The sequence below is a fragment of the Thermobia domestica genome, unplaced genomic scaffold, assembly GCF_964235325.1.
Source record: "Thermobia domestica unplaced genomic scaffold, izTheDome1.hap1.1 HAP1_SCAFFOLD_800, whole genome shotgun sequence".
In the NCBI taxonomy this organism is placed as follows: domain Eukaryota; kingdom Metazoa; phylum Arthropoda; class Insecta; order Zygentoma; family Lepismatidae; genus Thermobia; species Thermobia domestica.
In genome coordinates, this window is record NW_027656510.1 from 27,037 (window position 1) to 48,385 (window position 21,349).

A 21,349-nucleotide genomic window follows, 5' to 3' on the forward strand; every position below is an offset into this window, starting at 1 on the left:
TAACATGTAGATCCTTTTAAGCAAAATGCGTTTAATGTGAAGAATATATGTTGTGCTTCAAATGCAGATATGGATTAGTCAATTACAGGGCGCCACAACAGCATAGGATTAAAAATTTCACATGGCTCTCATATCAGGTAATCATTCATGATTCCAGACCCTTCTAGGATACACTATACCTGAAGGTCGTTACCGGATCAATCCATCCGAAACAGTAAAATAAGTATTCCTCAAGTAGTTTCAGAAGCGATTTAGGAAAAGAGAAGGAGCACCTGCCCCCCTACGTTCGATACATATAATACGTGAAAATAAATAATAAAAGGCGAAACTAATTATATCAGTGGAGAACCTCATTTCTCCGTGCAAAACGTGAAATGACAGTCCTGGATAATTTGGAATCAAGATCTGAAATTGTGGATAATGTCAAATAATGGGCCCGTGAATAACAGATTTGAGTGGAAACAATTTTACTTTTTTTCTTTCTTTCTTCTTTTTTTCAGTGCAAAACCTGTTACAGCCTATGTCTGAATTGATTTTGTATTAATTTTTATGTCTCCTTTGGAAATGTATGATTCGTTCCGTAAGTCTCCTACTTTTCAAACTACCTATTAAGGAATGTCCTGCTGAACTGATGCTTGCCATAAGAAATTTATAGAATTACTTTAATTTCTTACTATAATTTTTTTAAACTTTTCTGAAAAATAATCACGGTGAAAAAATACACCAACCTTTATACTTCTGAATCGAATTCTGAACTTGGAGCTTTTACTTACACTTTAATACACTAATATAAAAGTATTTATCTGTAAATATTAATCTTCCCTAACCTTCTTTACATCTGATACAAAAGACAATACTATCTTAAATGTTGTTCATGGTTATTTAAATTATTTCAATCACACCATCATTTAGAAACAAAGAAAATCAATTAAACCAAAGGTTAGTATTTGAAAGTAACTAAAAAACGTAAATACGAAACTTGATGCACTTTGAACACGAAGACATACAATGTTTTCCACTAATTAATAAATCTCATTTGTTTAATGATAATACGTTCTTTGTTTATTACATTATTTAATAACAGCAACTGACGAGATTAATATGATAGTAGCGTATTTATTTTTCCATTGTCCAAAATTATTCAATACACTCATTTCCATGTTACTAACATAAAACTCCTCAGTGGAGATAATATAAGTTGCCTTGCATGAATCTATTATTGGCTTTAACTATCCACGATAATCATCAATCGCAATGAAGTCAAATGTTTTAATTTGCCGAACATCCTTAGGATTAACTTCTAGCATTCAAATACACACAACACACAATAAAAGCTCTATCCATAGATAAATTGCAGTAATGGAATCGATTCACTTTTCATAAACAACGAATATAGACCAGTTATTCTTGTGGACGAAACATCAATTAAGAGTTGATAACAAAGCACAACTCACATGGCCATGTGACATCGATTACATGGTTATTCGCATTGAGCATATCAATTACTTAACATGACCGAATGATCAAATGGTTCGAGCAATTGTTTCCAACTCTCATGTTATAAGAAGCTAACATTGAAAAGTAAGTACAAGAACAGAGTAGTAGTGGTCCCCGTATATCTCGCCGAGTCAGCAAAAATTTTTGTGACGTCATAGGTCAAAGGTCAATGACCTGGCCCGGGGTCAATGACCTAGGGGTACTTAGGACCACCCCCTCTAAATTTTGGCAGGGGTACCTTGGCCCACCCCCTAAATTTTGGCAGGGGTACATAGGACCACCCCCCTTAAATTTTGGAAATTGCCAAATTTAAAAATTGGGTGTGGTAGCCTAGGACCATAGTATGTACCTCTATCAGTATTGGGTGTCTATGTCGTTCCCTTTTATGGGTAAAAAATTGCCAAAAATTTAAATTTCGGGGGTTTTTGACCTAATTTATCCCCTTTGATGAGGTATTATTACCCTATATAGTTATATGGGCGTATACAGGGGTCCATTCCCTTTCATAAGACATTGGTATATTAATGCACCCCTTGAAAAATTTGGGAGGGGGTACGTTGGCCCACCCCTTAAATTTTGGAAATTGCCCAATTTAAACATTTGGTATTATAGTACCGGACCCTAATATGTATCATGATAAATTTGGGTGGTCCACCTCGTTCCCTTCTAGGGGTACACAATTGCCAAAATATAAACGTAAGCAATACGTTGTACCACGTGTTTGGTTTCGACCTAAGTTATCCCTTTGATGAGGTGTTATTACCCTATATGGTTATATGGGCGTATACAGGAGTCCATTACCTTTCATAAGACATGGGAATATTAATGCACCCCTTTAAAAATTTGGGAGGGGTACCTTGGCCCACCCCTTCATTTTTAGAAATTGCCCAATTTAAACATTTGGTATTATAGTATAGGACGCTAATATGGATCACTATAAATTTGGGTGGTCCACCTCGTTCCCTTTTAGGGGTACAAAATTGCCAAAATATAAACGTAAGCAATACGTTATACCACGTGTTTTGTTTCGACCTAAGTTATCCCTTTGATGAGGTGTTATTACCCTATATGGTTATATGGGCGTATACAGGGGTCCATTACCTTTCATAAGACATGGGTATATTAATGCACCCCTTTAAAAATTTGGGAGGGGTACCTTGGCCCACCCCTTCATTTTTAGAAATTGCCCAATTTAAACATTTGGTATTATAGTATAGGACGCTAATATGGATCACTATAAATTTGGGTGGTCCACCTCGTTCCCTTTTAGGGGTACAAAATTGCCAAATTTTAGTACAACCACGTGTTTGGTTTTTAACCTAATTTATCTCCTTGGATGAGGTCCTATTACCTTATATGGTTATATGGTCATGTATAGGTGTTCATTCCCTATCATAAGACATAGGTACATTGGTGCACCCCTTTAAATTTTTAGGAGGGGTACCCTGGCCCACCCCCCTTCAATTTCAGAAATTCTCCAATTTAAGCATTTGGTATTATAGTACAGGACCTCATTATGTATCATGATAAATTTGGATGGTCCATCTCGTTCCCTTTCATGGGTACGAAATTGCCAAATTTAGGTACAACCACGTGTTTGGTTTTTGATTTAATTTATTCCCTTGGATGAGGTCCTATTACCTTATATGGTTATATGGTCATGTATAGGGGTCCATTTCCTATCATAAGACATAGGTACATTTTTGCACACCTTTAAATTTTTGGGAGAGGTACCTTCGCCCACCCCTTTAATTTTGGAAATTGTTCAATTTAAACATTTGGTATTACAGTATAGGACCCTAATATGGATCACTATAAATTTGGGTGGTCCACCTCGTTCCCTTTTTAGGGGTACAAAATTGCCAAAATATAAACGTAAGCAATACGTTGTACCACGTGTTTGGTTTTTGACCTAATTTATCTCCTTGGATGAGGTCCTATTACCTTATATGGTTATATTGTAATGTATAGGTGTTCATTTCCTATCATAAGACATAGGTACATTGGTGCATCCCTTTCAATTTTAGGAGAGGTACGTACCTTGGCCCGCCCCTTAAATTTTGGAATTTTTTTGATTTAAGCATTCGGTATTATAGTACAGGACCTTAATATGTATCATGATAAATTTGGATGGTCCACATCGTCCACTTTTATGGGTACGAAATTGCCAAAATATAAACGTAAGCAATACGTTGTACCACGTGCTTGACATTTTGACCCAATTTATCTTTTGGATGAGGTCCTATTACCTTATATGTTTATATGGTTATGTATAGGGGTCTATTCCCTATCATAAGACATAGGTACATTTGTGCACCCCTTTAAAATTTGTTAGGGGTACCTTGGCCCATCCCTTAAATTTTAGAAATTGCTCATTTTATATATTTGGTATTATAGTACTGGACCCTAACATGTATTATGATAAATTTGGGTGGTTTACCTCGTTTCTCTTTCATGCGTACATGTTATATGGGTATGTACAGAGGTTTATTACCTTTATATGTTTATGTTCCCTTTTAAATTTGGGGAATTATCAAATAACAAAATTCGGTAAACCTTTTTCTAGGACCCATTGTAGATGTTGGTGTTCCTCTTATGGCCAAATATTCAAAATTTAAAGGTTATTGACCGGCTTTATTATTGAATAAGTACAGGATTTATTACTTTTTCATAACACACAGGTGTATTTGTGTACCAATCTTAAATTTTGGGAGGGGTACATTTCTTATTGTCATATCAATAATTGGTAATGGTTCTTAAAATTGGATAGTATCTCATTCATTGGGTAAATCATTGTCAAATATGAGTATGATCACGTGATCAGTTATTAACCTATGATGGAATTAGGAGTCCAGGACATTGGTACATTGAAACTTTGTAGGATAATTTGAGAATTGCGTCATTGGTTTTGATTATTCCCGCCAAATATAAACGTAAGCAAGACGTTGTACCACGTGATTGTCCTTGATGAGGTAGTGTACAGGGATTCATTTCCTTTGTTGTGGTACTTCTTAAGTTTGAGTACACACACACTTCTAGAAAACAGTTGGTTCTACTCAGGTAAACAATTGACGGACATTATTGACATTATTGAACATATTAACTCTAAGACTTAGGTATATCAAGAGAAGTATTCTTTAAATTTGGGAATGGTGATAAACAGAATTTTAACATAAGGTGCGAAATTTGAAACAATACATTGAACTTTAGTCACAGCTCATAGTCTAAGATCATTGGTGGTGATTGATTTGAAATCTGATAGCTAACCTTATTGAATCTTATGACTCATAGACGAAAGGCAATACATGCTACAACACTGGCAAAGTTATTGTTAATGCAATTTGATTGGTTGATCACTATCTTTCCTGCAATCTGATTGGTTGATCACTATCTTTCGTGCAATCTGATTGGTTGATGATTTTCAAATCTTTGCTGTATTCAGTTTTAAGTTTTGTTTAACATTTAAAAATCTTGGTTTCGTTCAACATTTTGCACTCACTGATAAATATGATCAAAACCGTTTATTTGTTAATCGAATAGTTAAAACCGGATAAAGTTTGACGGTTAACCGTGAAACGTAAAATTTTTTTAGTTTGAAATTTTTTTGCTTGAAATTTTTTGTTTGAAAATTTTTTCGTTTCCAAATTTTTTTGTTTCAAAATTTTGTTTGAGATTTTTTCGTTTGAAATTTTTGTTTGAAATTTTTTTCGTTTGAAATTTTTGTTTGAAAAATTTTTGTTCGAAAATTTTGTTTAAAATTTTTTGTTTAAAATTTTTCGTTTCCAAATTTTTTTGTTTGAAATTTTTTTCGTTTCAAAATTTTGTTTGAAATTTTTTTTCGCTTCAAAATTTTGTTTGAATTTTTTCGTTTGAAATTTTTTGTTTGAATTTTTTTTCGTTTCAAAATTTTGTTTCAAAGATTTTTGTTTGAAATTTTTGTTTCAAAGTTTGAGTTGACATTTTTAAAAGTTTGTGCACTTATTAGTAAAGAACTGGAACTGTTTAGAACAAAAACATCTGGCAACGTTGTGGTGCAATAGTACACGTCAGAACCTGGGGTTGTACTTGAAATGAAAAAACACAATTCATTGAAATGGATCATTTTATTACACTCCACATACATCCATACCAGATAGTGGTTCTGGATATTGTCGATACAATGTATTTTGAACTTCTTGCACTAGTTTGTCTTTAGCATATAATTTTAATTCCAGTTGAAGTCTTTTAAGGTCTAATGCAATATCAATTGGTGGAAACTCAATGTCCATTTGATCACAAATAAACTGTTTATCAATACAGGTATGCACCCACGAACGATGTTGACAACCATCACAATATCTAGATACATGTTGTACAATATGCATAACACATTTTTCAAAATAGTACTTTTTCAGGAATATACTAGTTTTGTTGCACACTTCCACTGCATGTTTAACACACTGAAATACGCTGATGAATTTGTTCCATTCCTTTTGTGTTAGATACACCATGTTGCGAGGGACATGGAATGTACTCTTTTTACGTAACAGCACCATCTTCTCTTCGAGGACTGTACGCAGCACCACTTCATGATTTGAGCCTAATGATTTGACTATGGTCACATTTAGCTCATCATGAAAATAATCGTTCATTTGGTCGATTCGTGCCATTCTTCACAGGTCAGTTGTACACCAAATTGTTCTGCTTTGCCCAATCGAATCACAGGTTCAAATGTTCTAGCACTGATACCAATCATCACATGTTTTGTTTGAAATATATTTATTGGATAATAGCTTGCGAAGATGAACTCTTTATCGTTAGAAGTACACATCTTTCCTCCTGAAAAGCACTTGCTCAAATGATTTCGTGGGATGACACTGTATTTGCTGGTTTATAGTTATTGCTGACGTCATTGGTAAGGAATGTGCTGACGTTTGAATTCATGATTTCATCACAGTTGCTGACGTCATGCCGACCAACCAAATTCATACAACTATGTCTGATGTGCTGATGTTTGAATTCATGATTTCATCACAATGGCTGACGAATCTGGCTGTGTACTAAATTCAAATTGATGACTTCGACCCAAGAATCCTTTGTAACATAAAGATACAGATCCAGTATTTAAGAAACGCAGCAGTTCTTCTTGTTTTGATGCTTCCATGGGTAAATATCTTGCTGGTAAAATTATATTCTTATCATTTTCAAGCTTCACTACGATTCTTAATCCAAACTTTGTAGGGATCATTTGGCTAGCTAAGATTCTATAAGGTACATTCTGTTGTAAATCAGTAATCTTGGTAAATGATTTCATCACATCACGTGTGTTTAGAAACTGCAGACAAGTAGCCATGATGACGTTATCATGAATACTAACTCGAACGATACTTATATATGATGCAAAACTGATGACGTTGCATGATCATGTTCTGACGTGTACTATTGCACCACAACGTTGCCAGATGTTTTTGTTCTAAACAGTTCCAGTTCTTTACTAATAAGTGCACAAACTTTTAAAAATGTCAATTCAAACTTTGAAACAAAAATTTCAAACAAAAATCTTTGAAACAAAATTTTGAAACGAAAAAGAATTCAAACAAAAAATTTCAAACGAAAAAAATTCAAACAAAATTTTGAAGCGAAAAAAAATTTCAAACAAAATTTTGAAACGAAAAAAATTTCAAACAAAAAAATTTGGAAACGAAAAATTTTAAACAAAAAATTTTAAACAAAATTTTCGAACAAAAATTTTTCAAACAAAAATTTCAAACGAAAAAAATTTCAAACAAAAATTTCAAACGAAAAAATCTCAAACAAAATTTTGAAACAAAAAAATTTGGAAACGAAAAAATTTTCAAACAAAAAATTTCAAGCAAAAAAATTTCAAACTAAAAAAATTTTACGTTTCACGGTTAACCGTCAAACTTTATCCGGTTTTAACTATTCGATTAACAAATAAACGGTTTTGATCATATTTATCAGTGAGTGCAAAATGTTGAACGAAACCAAGATTTTTAAATGTTAAACAAAACTTAAAACTGAATACAGCAAAGATTTGAAAATCATCAACCAATCAGATTGCACGAAAGATAGTGATCAACCAATCAGATTGCAGGAAAGATAGTGATCAACCAATCAAATTGCATTAACAATAACTTTGCCAGTGTTGTAGCATGTATTGCCTTTCGTCTATGAGTTATAAGATTCAATAAGGTTAGCTATCAGATTTCAAATCAATCACCACCAATGATCTTAGACTATGAGCTGTGACTAAAGTTCAATGTATTGTTTCAAATTTCGCACCTTATGTTAAAATTCTGTTTATCACCATTCCCAAATTTAAAGAATACTTCTCTTGATATACCTAAGTCTTAGAGTTAATATGTTCAATAATGTCAATAATGTCCGTCAATTGTTTACCTGAGTAGAACCAACTGTTTTCTAGAAGTGTGTGTGTACTCAAACTTAAGAAGTACCACAACAAAGGAAATGAATCCCTGTACACTACCTCATCAAGGACAATCACGTGGTACAACGTCTTGCTTACGTTTATATTTGGCGGGAATAATCAAAACCAATGACGCAATTCTCAAATTATCCTACAAAGTTTCAATGTACCAATGTCCTGGACTCCTAATTCCATCATAGGTTAATAACTGATCACGTGATCATACTCATATTTGACAATGATTTACCCAATGAATGAGATACTATCCAATTTTAAGAACCATTACCAATTATTGATATGACAATAAGAAATGTACCCCTCCCAAAATTTAAGATTGGTACACAAATACACCTGTGTGTTATGAAAAAGTAATAAATCCTGTACTTATTCAATAATAAAGCCGGTCAATAACCTTTAAATTTTGAATATTTGGCCATAAGAGGAACACCAACATCTACAATGGGTCCTAGAAAAAGGTTTACCGAATTTTGTTATTTGATAATTCCCCAAATTTAAAAGGGAACATAAACATATAAAGGTAATAAATCTCTGTACATACCCATATAACATGTACGCATGAAAGAGAAACGAGGTAAACCACCCAAATTTATCATAATACATGTTAGGGTCCAGTACTATAATACCAAATATATAAAATGAGCAATTTCTAAAATTTAAGGGATGGGCCAAGGTACCCCTAACAAATTTTAAAGGGGTGCACAAATGTACCTATGTCTTATGATAGGGAATAGACCCCTATACATAACCATATAAACATATAAGGTAATAGGACCTCATCCAAAAGATAAATTGGGTCAAAATGTCAAGCACGTGGTACAACGTATTGCTTACGTTTATATTTTGGCAATTTCGTACCCATAAAAGTGGACGATGTGGACCATCCAAATTTATCATGATACATATTAAGGTCCTGTACTATAATACCGAATGCTTAAATCAAAAAAATTCCAAAATTTAAGGGGCGGGCCAAGGTACGTACCTCTCCTAAAATTGAAAGGGATGCACCAATGTACCTATGTCTTATGATAGGAAATGAACACCTATACATTACAATATAACCATATAAGGTAATAGGACCTCATCCAAGGAGATAAATTAGGTCAAAAACCAAACACGTGGTACAACGTATTGCTTACGTTTATATTTTGGCAATTTTGTACCCCTAAAAAGGGAACGAGGTGGACCACCCAAATTTATAGTGATCCATATTAGGGTCCTATACTGTAATACCAAATGTTTAAATTGAACAATTTCCAAAATTAAAGGGGTGGGCGAAGGTACCTCTCCCAAAAATTTAAAGGTGTGCAAAAATGTACCTATGTCTTATGATAGGAAATGGACCCCTATACATGACCATATAACCATATAAGGTAATAGGACCTCATCCAAGGGAATAAATTAAATCAAAAACCAAACACGTGGTTGTACCTAAATTTGGCAATTTCGTACCCATGAAAGGGAACGAGATGGACCATCCAAATTTATCATGATACATAATGAGGTCCTGTACTATAATACCAAATGCTTAAATTGGAGAATTTCTAAAATTGAAGGGGGGTGGGCCAGGGTACCCCTCCTAAAAATTTAAAGGGGTGCACCAATGTACCTATGTCTTATGATAGGGAATGAACACCTATACATGACCATATAACCATATAAGGTAATAGGACCTCATCCAAGGAGATAAATTAGGTTAAAAACCAAACACGTGGTTGTACTAAAATTTGGCAATTTTGTACCCCTAAAAGGGAACGAGGTGGACCACCCAAATTTATAGTGATCCATATTAGCGTCCTATACTATAATACCAAATGTTTAAATTGGGCAATTTCTAAAAATGAAGGGGTGGGCCAAGGTACCCCTCCCAAATTTTTAAAGGGGTGCATTAATATACCCATGTCTTATGAAAGGTAATGGACCCCTGTATACGCCCATATAACCATATAGGGTAATAACACCTCATCAAAGGGATAACTTAGGTCGAAACAAAACAAGTGGTATAACGTATTGCTTACGTTTATATTTTGGCAATTTTGTACCCCTAAAAGGGAACGAGGTGGACCACCCAAATTTATAGTGATCCATATTAGCGTCCTATACTATAATACCAAATGTTTAAATTGGGCAATTTCTAAAAATGAAGGGGTGGGCCAAGGTACCCCTCCCAAATTTTTAAAGGGGTGCATTAATATTCCCATGTCTTATGAAAGGTAATGGACTCCTGTATACGCCCATATAACCATATAGGGTAATAACACCTCATCAAAGGGATAACTTAGGTCGAAACCAAACACGTGGTACAACGTATTGCTTACGTTTATATTTTGGCAATTGTGTACCCCTAGAAGGGGACGAGGTGAACCACCCAAATTTATCATGATACATATTAGGGTCCGGTACTATAATACCAAATGTTTAAATTGGGCAATTTCCAAAATTTAAGGGGTGGGCCAACGTACCCCCTCCCAAATTTTTCAAGGGGTGCATTAATATACCAATGTCTTATGAAAGGGAATGGACCCCTGTATACGCCCATATAACTATATAGGGTAATAATATCTCATCAAAGGGGATAAATTAGGTCAAAAACCCCCGAAATTTAAATTTTTGGCAATTTTTTACCCATAAAAGGGAACGACATAGACACCCAATACTGATAGAGGTACATACTATGGTCCTAGGCTACCACACCCAATTTTTAAATTTGGCAATTTCCAAAATTTAAGGGGGGTGGTCCTATGTACCCCTGCCAAAATTTAGGGGGTGGGCCAAGGTACCCCTGCCAAAATTTAGAGGGGGTGGTCCTAAGTACCCCTAGGTCATTGACCCCGGGCCAGGTCATTGACCTTTGACCTATGACGTCACAAAAATTTTTGCTGACTCGGCGAGATATACGGGGACCACTACTACTAACAGCTTATGGGATGTAAAAAGATACAAAATTCATTCATTATCACCCCCCATACTATTCAAGAAATTTCAAATATTTTTAAGAACAGTTTATTAAGTTCCAATTTCCATGGAAATTAAAAATACTGTACCAGGAGTGAGAACCATGTTAAATTCATTTGAATTCGCTTATATTACCCTGACCTTACGATAATGCTACATTTTATATATATATATATATATATATATATATATATATATATATATATATATATATATATGGTTAATTCATTGCTGTGAGGTTATTATTTCTTACATTGTAATTTGTCGTATATAGTTTGAAATTAATTAATTTTTTACTAATTTATAAAATAACGTTTTAATTTAGACAAATTGAACAATAATGTACTTCTAAAGAAATAGAAATTTGGTAAAGAGTACTAATGAGGATTACAGAATAGATTGATATTTAAATAAGCATTTCTCACTCTTAAAAAGAACTGGGATACAGCTATTTGAAAACGGTTACAAGAAGTCTTAACGCGACGAAATATTTATCAGTGGAAGGTAGATTCTCAGATCCTGTAATTGCAGGAAGTAAGATCTAAGGAGAGAAGTCTGAGAACATAATAGCAGATGAAAGCTGAAGATGTGGGATATGATAGTTCCGTTATTATTATTATTATTATTATTATTATTATTATTATTATATTTATTAATTAGATTATTTGAATAACAAAGTAAATGCCAAATTATTACTGAAACAACATCTAATTAACAAATAAGTGATTGAAGTATTAAAGAAACGGTACGATGAAAATTCGAATGCCAATGTGAAAAAAAAATTAGTATATACGTGGTCTAGTACATCGAAATAACATGATTCGGTACGATGTATAAGCCATTAAAATTTATTTACAAGGTTCATATACTCAGAATTTCTGCAAAAGTGAAGCAGAGGAGGTTACAAGAATTGGTATACTCTTCCAAGACGAAGGAGCTTATGCACGTTACTACAGCCACGTATTTGTGTTTGAGTTACATGTATTTTACAGCATTAAAACAGCCAATAGTACTACGTTATTTAGAAATAAAATTTCAATAAACTGCATACACTATTTAACAACACTGTTTAAACTGGTCTTCTATGATATTTTCAAACAGCGCTATATCACAATCTACTGAGGACGAAGCATCTTCAAATCAAACTAATTGATACAACCACAATTAAAATATATGTTCTTCCTTAAACACCTATACGATTTAGGAAGTACTAAATATCAACTGGTAATATAAATAAGTTCTTGAATAGTTACACAGAAGCGCCAGAGCTGTCTTGTAAGATTTGATCATTCTACAATACGATATATACAACAGCGAGTTCCCATCTTTAGTTCGTTCTATTTTGATGTTACACATGAATCTGGAAGTAATACTAGTATATAGCCTGATCTGTCCATACTTTGCCCGAAAATTCATAAGGTTCGTGAAATAAAAGTTTTTGTACATATATATTTTTTTTTTACCAATAGTTTAACGTTTTATAATTACTATTTCACAACTTTAAGATACATTTCTATTGTACATCAGCCTTACGGGGTGTGCAAAAGTGGCAGAAAATTACTAAGGAATACGGGGATATGCACTTTGGTAGTTACGAGAAGTATATTTTGTTTATATATTGATATGTATGTTGTATGTAGTTTAAACTAAAAGTTGGTTATGACTGTTGATGGGAATGAGACATTGGCTGTTTTTGTAGTAACTTGAGTTAAGAGCACTGTTCAAGTTGTAATGGAAGTACTGTAAGACAGTTAGTGATATTAGAAATTTTGTAGTAATGTAATATGAGAATTTTAATGTAAGAAAAATTACTAGAGTTCTACATGGTGCCATTAAGCTTAACTGTGGACGTCAGTAGTTAATCTCTCAGTTGAAGGTTTGTCAGTATAATATTGCTTTGGATACATCAAACAATTTTCACAGCTCTACAGACTTATTTAGAAATCATTAATACATGTACTCTCTTTAACAAAAAGCAGACAAATACTTTAAACAACACTTATTGAGGTTATTATCCATTAAAATACCTCTGCGTAATTTTCTAATATTCACAAAATGATATATAATAAAATTCAGCGGCGGCCCGTCATAAGGGACCAATGGGTCCGGTCCTCCCATCGTTTTTGTATTAACATAGGAAAATGTATGCATCTTAAATTATTCTGCTAGTATTGTGGCTATAATTTCTCTCTGAACCAAAAACAGTAGTTTCGACTACTACTTACGCTTATGGGCACACTATTTACGCGGTCAGTACAAAATAAAGGGGAAAAAGAGCCTGAGCTCTTTCAGTGTGGACTTAGTATCGCCTTGCATTGACTCACGTGGCGAACAACGTGAAAACCCAGCTTGAATGTAGATAGCATGGGCCAAGAATCGTAGGCCCTCATCACAGGATTGCACCCGACCCATTCCGAACGAAAAGTTTTGAAGCTGCTTGTTGCCAAAATTCGCTTGCCTGTAGAGGTTGTTGATTCTGTACTTTCACTTGTTTTCTTCCTTGATTTTGCTCTCTTGCAGATAAAAATCAATCGCGTGTCCATCCCTCAGTTTAGATGTGCATTTTCTTAATGTCTTTTGTGCTATTTTTCCCCCTGTTTTCGTGTGGTTGTGCGAAAATGAATTAAGCGTATTGATAGAAAACCAATTTTCAACGATTTGTTTAAATAATAAAGTCCAGTTGAAAGAGCTAGGTCTACATGGACCCAAAATTTCAATTACACAGCAACATGGAACAAAAGTTAGAAACTTTTCGTGCAATTGGTACGAAAAGTGCAATTGGTTGACTGCTTGTGAAGAACATAAGAGACTAATTTGTTTTTACTGTTTACTGTTCAGTGGTGAAACGGTGTGGACTAAAATGGGATTTTTTGATTTGAAACACCTATCAGAAAAAAATAAGAAACACGAGTGTAGCGTTCATATTAACAATTCTCCAGCCTTAAGCATAGAAGTGCAGAGTATATGTACAGATAATTAAGTGAGTACCATTTATTATAGTAAATATTTTGTTACGTTGTTGCCCTATGATTATACTTGATGTGCTAGAATAAGTTTTTCTGACTGCAACTTCGACTCTTTTTTAGCAATTCTCTTAATAATAATAATAATAATAATAATAATAATAATAATAATAATAATAATAATAATAATATCTTAGTAGTAGTAGTAGTAACCATACAGTATTTGTCTTGAGGCTTGGTCCACCCCATCTTTTATTCCACGAGCCGCCACTGATAGAATTGCCAGTTTTCCGAAAGGTCTGTTATTATACTTCGAATCAACATCTAGCTCGTTGTTATGTAATTATCTGTTAAAAGTACCCATATTTTATTGTGTATGAATATTACTGTGAAGCATTTTAACTATTAGTTTAGGTTCAGAATCTCTTTAATTTTGTTTTTAAAAAATTGATATCGTTTCCTTAACAGTTGACTATTAAATTAAAACGTAAGTGTGATCTTTGAATTAGTTTTGTTGCATTAAAACAGAATATAGTAATAAATTTGGAGGTATAGAAGCTCAAATGTATGACATCCGAAAGAAAGGTCGTATACGAAAACTAATTTCCTTCGTTTTATTGTTATTATTTTACAGAATAGACAAAAACAGGAGAGCTGATATATCGCTTTGATTTATAAATTTAAACTTTATCGAATTGGGCTTTAAAAAGCTTTTCCACAAAAAAGCTTTTTTTTTAAAAAAAAAAAAAAAACTAAATCTATAATATCAGTTTGAATATGTATTTCTGAGGAACATACCTAAGTACAATACAATAAACTGAGTGATCAATAGTATTTCGCTCTCTTCGAGGACAAATAAGCAGTGGCGAAGCGTAAACTCACAAGTCGGGTAGGCTCAATAAACTAATATTTCCATTTAGCTTTACTACAAATATTTTGAAGTACAGTTCATATTTTCTTCTGTCTGGATTTGCAGGAGAGATGAGGGAAATTTCCTCCTCACTTGCTGTTTTCATTTCCTGCACATTTGAAAATGAAGGGACAGGAAAAGAAAATACATTCTCACTGTTAGCTGTCAAATTTCTTGGATAAGGGTTTGTTACTTACATCTCCTACTTTAAAGTAACTATAATACTGCATTTAATTAATGGATCACGAGATGATGACTTCACTAGAAATGTTAATGCTTGGAAGAAAACTTTATTTGAATCAACGCAAGATATTTAATATTGTATTCTATGCAGTGTCATATTTAAGGGGGTGACTTCAGGGCTTAAGCATTCATCGAATTTTTATCGCATTTTTTATTGTTATATATATATATATATATATATATATTGCTGAATTTTCACATTTCCAGGAATAAGGTTAGCAAAGCCCCTCCCGAAACAAGGGAAGCCCTTCGAAATACAATCGTAAACACACCACTGATTCTATGAAATTGAAAACACAACTAAAATTACACAGAAATATTATTATTTTATCTTGTACGGTAGCGTTTAGTAAATGTATACATATGTTTAATGTATCAGACATTTTACAAGCTATTATGGACCAGGCCCCATGTAGGAAAAAAAAAACTCCGAATAACTCCTGAGAGTATATACCTAAATTAAACAAGTTATCACTAATAGAAATACATAATTCTACCCAGAAACTTCTTACTCTATGTTAATGAAAATCATTTAATAACGTATTATCATTGAAAGATTACTTCAACACTAAAACTATACTACCAGAGGCGAGCCTTCGCACCTTCCTAAGAATGCGTGCAATCCCCAGCTATAATAGCTTCGCTCCTTGAGCAGCATAGCCCGTAAGCCTGTCTAGCGAGCTGGTGAGGCTCAGACTGAAGGGTCTCCACGTGTTTCCAACCTACTAGTTTTTACCGAAATGTTGAAGTATTGACTATTTTAAAGAAACCAAAGATAAAGAAAATATACGGCAGAAAACAGAGTAGGCCCGGCCTCAGAGCCTCATAGTAGGTTTCGCCACTGCAAATAAGATACTTTGATTTACAGAATATATATAACGAAAAACAAAATGGTACGGGCCTGTGTATATCCTTACGACAAATTTACATAGTGAATGAAGACAGTATATTAGTGTCTCACTTTGCCTGTTAATGATATCTATTGCAAATTTACTTCATAATTATATGTTTACCAATAAACTCGAAAAATAAGAGTAGAATCTAAAGTTGTATCCAACTTAAAAACACATATGCACGAAGTTTTTTTTAAAAATAAATAAATAAATAAAATTAAAAAAATATATATATAAAAGAGCTCACCTTTAAGTAGAGGAACACTTTCCCAAATCCTAGTGGTTCCTACTGGACAGAACTGGCCCAGCATCATTTCAAAAAATACCAATGGAATTCCAAATATGAAAGTGATAATTACGTAAATGACTAGAAATGCGCCTAGAAGAAAAAATAGATAATTAAAAGAACATTTCATTAAATAAGCATTAGATACTGTATATTTATAGGAAGATGGCAAAGCATTTGTATATTTGTACAGTTAAGCAAAATTTCAACTTGATGAATCAAATCAATATAAGGATAGCAAAACATGATGTCACGGTTTGGCCAATTTTTGATTCTCGCTCCAGTAGTTCGTCATACTTAGATCTACTGCTGGATAAAGTCAATGGCTTAATTAAATATTTCCTATTTAGCAGTATATAGTTCGTTTTCACAAGTGAACTGAAAGTAATTAAAAGTAATTCGTAATTTAATTCGTGAAGTTGAACTTATCTGTCCAAATGTGCATACCATGTTTTGCCAACCTCGTATAGATATGTGCTAGCAAAACTATTTAAAATTTTAGTTTGTAAGATGTGTATAATAAATGTAGTATTTTTTCTTACTAATTCCTAACATTATAAAGAAGAATAAATATAGTGTATTTCATATTATCGTACATAACTACTTATGAAATAGTGACTGCCATGGACGATTAGAAACGGGAAGTACATTTCCTTAGCATATTTTATTAATACGAGCATATTTAACAATATTAGCATATTTAATAATATTAGCATAATTAATAATATTAGCATAATTAATAATATTAGCATAATTAATAATATTAGCATAATTAATAATATTAGCATAATTAATAATATTAATATGTTATTCCTCATACATAACACTTTTCATGTTTTCATGATAACATTATTTTTTAATAAGCATATTTGAGAATAGTGTGTTCTTAACAAGTTTAGTGGATGGAAGTACCGTAGATCGTTGTGGAGTTTGTTTGCCGAAGTTGAGAAAGATATATTTACGTAATGAGAGAGTAATAAACTATGCTAAACAAGTGCAGGAAGAACTGGGCGAAGCAATATTAGTACAACGATGGACAGAACAGCGGTTCTCGAGGGAATTCATTTCGGTAAAAATTTAAATGATATCGCTACAAGCTAAGGGAACAAGTTTCATATAGTTATAGAAGCTGAATACAAGAATTAATAATATATTAAGTTTCTTTCCCTTAGCTCGTAGAGACATTTTAATTTTTGCTGATGTGACTGTGTCTATAATTATACCAATTTCGTGCTTATCTTTAAAAACTTCATTTACCTTGATGATGTTCAAATGTTTCATTTTTAAAAGCTACAAATTGTCAGAATTGTAAAAAATAAATAAAAAATAATAAATATTTCAAATCTCTATTGACAAACAAAATATGTTCAGAAGAAGACATTGAACGCCATACAACAAAATTGGGAAATTGTTGCGGCCTCGGCGATGGTAGACCAAATACCGTCAAATGTGAGATCCAAACTCAGTTTCCTGCCAGATCAACGATCAGGTTTGATTAGTTAGATTGGAATTTAGCACCTTTTAGCACCGAAGCGATATGAGACGTGGACCTACAATTTAAACGTGGGATTCGAACCACAGGGCTACCATCTGGAATTGAACCCGGATCTCCCGCGCTAAAGGCAATTACGCTAACCATATTGCCAGAAAACACCTTAACAGCCAGGTTTATTTTTTCTACATGCATACCTTCTAATGACCAGATTGCAACCACTTGTTTGTATGTGTAATCATTTGTATTTTCAAACAGAAATGACAAACTGTCGCGGTTTTGGAATGTTTACACCGAAACGGAGACAATTTAGTAAATGTAGCCTAAAAAAATATTATTATTATTATATTTTAAAATACTTCATGCTAACGGCAATGTTCCTCACCGGGAAATTTATGCTTAGGTATGAGGTAGTTGGAAGTAAAAACGAAGTTAGGCCTATATGTGGTATATGATGTGCTGTTCTACCAGATGCTTACCTACCAACAGAATTACATTGTTTTACTCACAATAATTCAGAAACCCGGAACTGTAAGTGCTACGCCAATTGGCCCAGAGTTGAAATTTCATTTAAGCATACGTCATTTTGTTTTTAAAAAATGTTAAGAAAAAAATAGGTGCAATACAGTAACGTAACGAAATTAATGCAAACTCCAAATGAATAGTGCCACCTAACAGCAAAACATTAAATTATATTCTATTTTATCGTGTTCGTAGATAGTATAGAATGTTCATAGAATTTCTTTCTGAAAATACAGTATATACGACGATATATATTAGTGTATATACGACTAAAGCCTGAAATTTGCTGAATTTGATTTGGTGTTTTATTCGGAACATATTTAAGTTTGCTTTCTTGCGATACTAAATTGAAGTCCTTTCAAAACCCATGTACTGAAGACAGACTCTGGAGTGAAACAGCACATCATATACCAGATATAATTTCGGTTTTTCTTTCAACTACCTCATACCTGGGCGTAAATTCTTACTTCAAACTTAGATGGGAAAAATTACCCTTTATAACATTCAGTAATTTGAAATAGTAATACTGTATAGTTTCACGAGTCTTCAAAAATTTTAAAGGGACCCGGGCCATATAGTGAGAGGCGTGCAACTAAGAAACTAACCAGTATTATAGCTAAGGAATACCTGCCCCCGCGTAACATGGATGAATCTTTCTTCACGGCCCCGTTTAACCTTTATATTGTTTTGTAAGCCCTACTTTCTCGTACGGAACAATCAGTCTCCGTCTACTAAATAAGAAAGCCATACATTAACTCTTGCTCGTTCAAACGTTAGATTGACGGATCATCTCCCGTCTTCGTGTGTATATACACTGGGTGCTGAAATAATGGTGTCCATGACTGGGTCCATCTTGTAGGGGACCTCAAATAAATCTAAACATGTCTAATAAACATAGGAGTCGCTCTGAACTTATATCCTGCTAAAAAGATGGAAAGTAATCTTTAGAAGGTCCGTAGGTCGATAACTATGGGATCTATCGTAATCCGTTCAAGGAATTACTTAGAGACCCATGCTTCAGAATCCTGCGGTAACAATGCAACAATTGTATAAAGGAAACTGGGGTACGGGGGAAAAATGTTTAAGTACTAATTAATCATAAATGGCAATAATAATGAACATATCATTTAAAAGTAATTTAATTGGTCTTTTAGTAGTCCAAAATTACTATGTTGTTTCCCTTTCATAAGTAAATATTATTTTCAAAAGTTATGCAATCACACAAACACATTTTATCTTCAGAAACGTTATATTATGGAACAATTGGTACTTAGATGATGGAACAATTGGTGGTGAACTCAAGGTGGTTCTTTCATCCTTAACAGAAATAAATAAGAAGGCATCACTTCCTGACTTGCATCTTTACTTTTCTAAATGCGAGGTTGGTTGTGTTGGAACAGATGAAACCATATTCGACGAAATCTTTAGGAGATTTAATGAGGCTGCACCAGGCATACGTCCTCTAACAATTCAGAATGCTTGTCTTCTAGGTGCTGCTCTCACGTCGGAAGCACTTACGAACGTGCTATTGAATAAAATATCTAATTTAGAATTATTCTTGTCTCGACTTTCCTCAATTTCAGCCTATTCAGTCCTTTTTCTTTTACGGTCATCTTTATCAAACCCTCGTTTAACCTATTTTTTACGATGCTTTCCATCTTGGCATGAGAGTTCTTTGCTGAAAAAATATGATACTGTCCTGAAAACTGGCCTTGAATCAATTCTGAACTGCTCCTTAAATGACGACTCTTGGATGCAAGCATATTTACCTGTTGCCTTGGGCGGTCTTGGTATTCGACAAGCTGTGGATATGGCGATTCCTACATTCTTAGCGTCATACCATGGATCTCTGCGTTTAATCGAATCTCTCCGTCCACAGGGTTATTGTTTGGATCCAGATTGTTCAGTTCAGGAAGGCTATAATAAGTGGGCAAGCTTAGCAGATACAAAACTCCCAGAAATTAGCAAAAAGTGTTATCAGTCATCTTGGTATACACAAATTGCATCTCAATTACATAACCATTTGTTGCAATCTGTTGTGGTTCTGGAAGATAAAGCCAGGGTCCTTGCTGCCTCATCTCCTGAAGCGGGTGCATGGTTGATGGCGATACCTTCTCCGCCTTTAGGCCTTCATTTGTCAAATGGAAGCTTTCGAATTGCTGTTGCCTTACGTTTAGGTTTAGCTGTTTGTGAGCCTCACCGCTGTCCAGCTTGTGGAGATGAGGTTAACCAACGTGGCCTGCATGGACTTTCATGCATGAAGAGCGCTGGTAGATTCGCCCGACACTCCTCCGTTAATGATATAATACTACGAGCCCTTAACACAGCTGAAATTCCTTCAATACGGGAACCTTCTGGTTGCTGTCTTTTTTATGGAAAGCGACCGGATGGGATGACACTGGTTCCATAGATGAGAGTTAAATGTTTATTGTGGGACTTCACATGCGCTGATACATACGCTCGTTCAAGTCTCCCTCTGTCAGCAATGAACGCTGGAGCTGTTGCTAATCGCAGAGAAGCTGAAAAGCAAAGAAAATAAACCTTCTCGAAAGTTTTGTTTTCACTCCAATCGCTATTGAAACCAGTGGTGCTTGGGGTGCAAGAACTCTTGAATTCATTAGGGAGGCAGGAAGACGCATTTCTTGTGTTTCCGGCGAAGTTCGCTTCACATTCTATCTAATACAGCGCATATCTGTTTCTATCCAACGTGGTAACGTCTCGTCGGTCCTTGGCACTTTATCTCCTGGAAAGGAACTGGATGAGGTGTTTATGCTCTGATAAGAATAGTTTTATATATATTAATCCATGGACAATAGTTTTCCTTTGACCTTATAATTATACATTTAAATTCTAATTTATACGAATGCAGTGCAATTATGTCATTTCGGTTAATAATCTTATAATTGTAAGTTTTATTGTGACTTATTGTAATAGCTTATTAGAAGAAATCTTCGATATTATATATAGTCTAGGAGGCTTAAGTGGGCAGGTCATGTAGCTAGAATGGAAGAAAGTAGACACGCTTTCAAAGTCTTGACTGGAAGACCTAGTCACAGATGAAAGGACAATATTAAGATGGATCTCGCAGAGATAGGATTGCAAAGTATAAACTGGATCCAATCGGCTAAGAATAGAAGACAGTG

The 21,349-nt window shown here is 34.0% G+C and overlaps 1 protein-coding gene across 1 annotated transcript in view; it reads right to left on the reverse strand.

The window, feature by feature from the left end:
- Window positions 1-21,349, reverse strand: part of LOC145677346 (sodium-dependent nutrient amino acid transporter 1-like) — a gene marked incomplete at both ends in the record, with an annotated part of 71,490 nt that overhangs the window by 25,171 nt on the left and 24,970 nt on the right. The window contains one exon of the mRNA XM_081747872.1: window positions 16,154-16,285. Coding sequence (XP_081603998.1) covers window positions 16,154-16,285 — 132 coding nt within the window. The remainder of the gene's footprint in view (window positions 1-16,153; window positions 16,286-21,349) is intronic.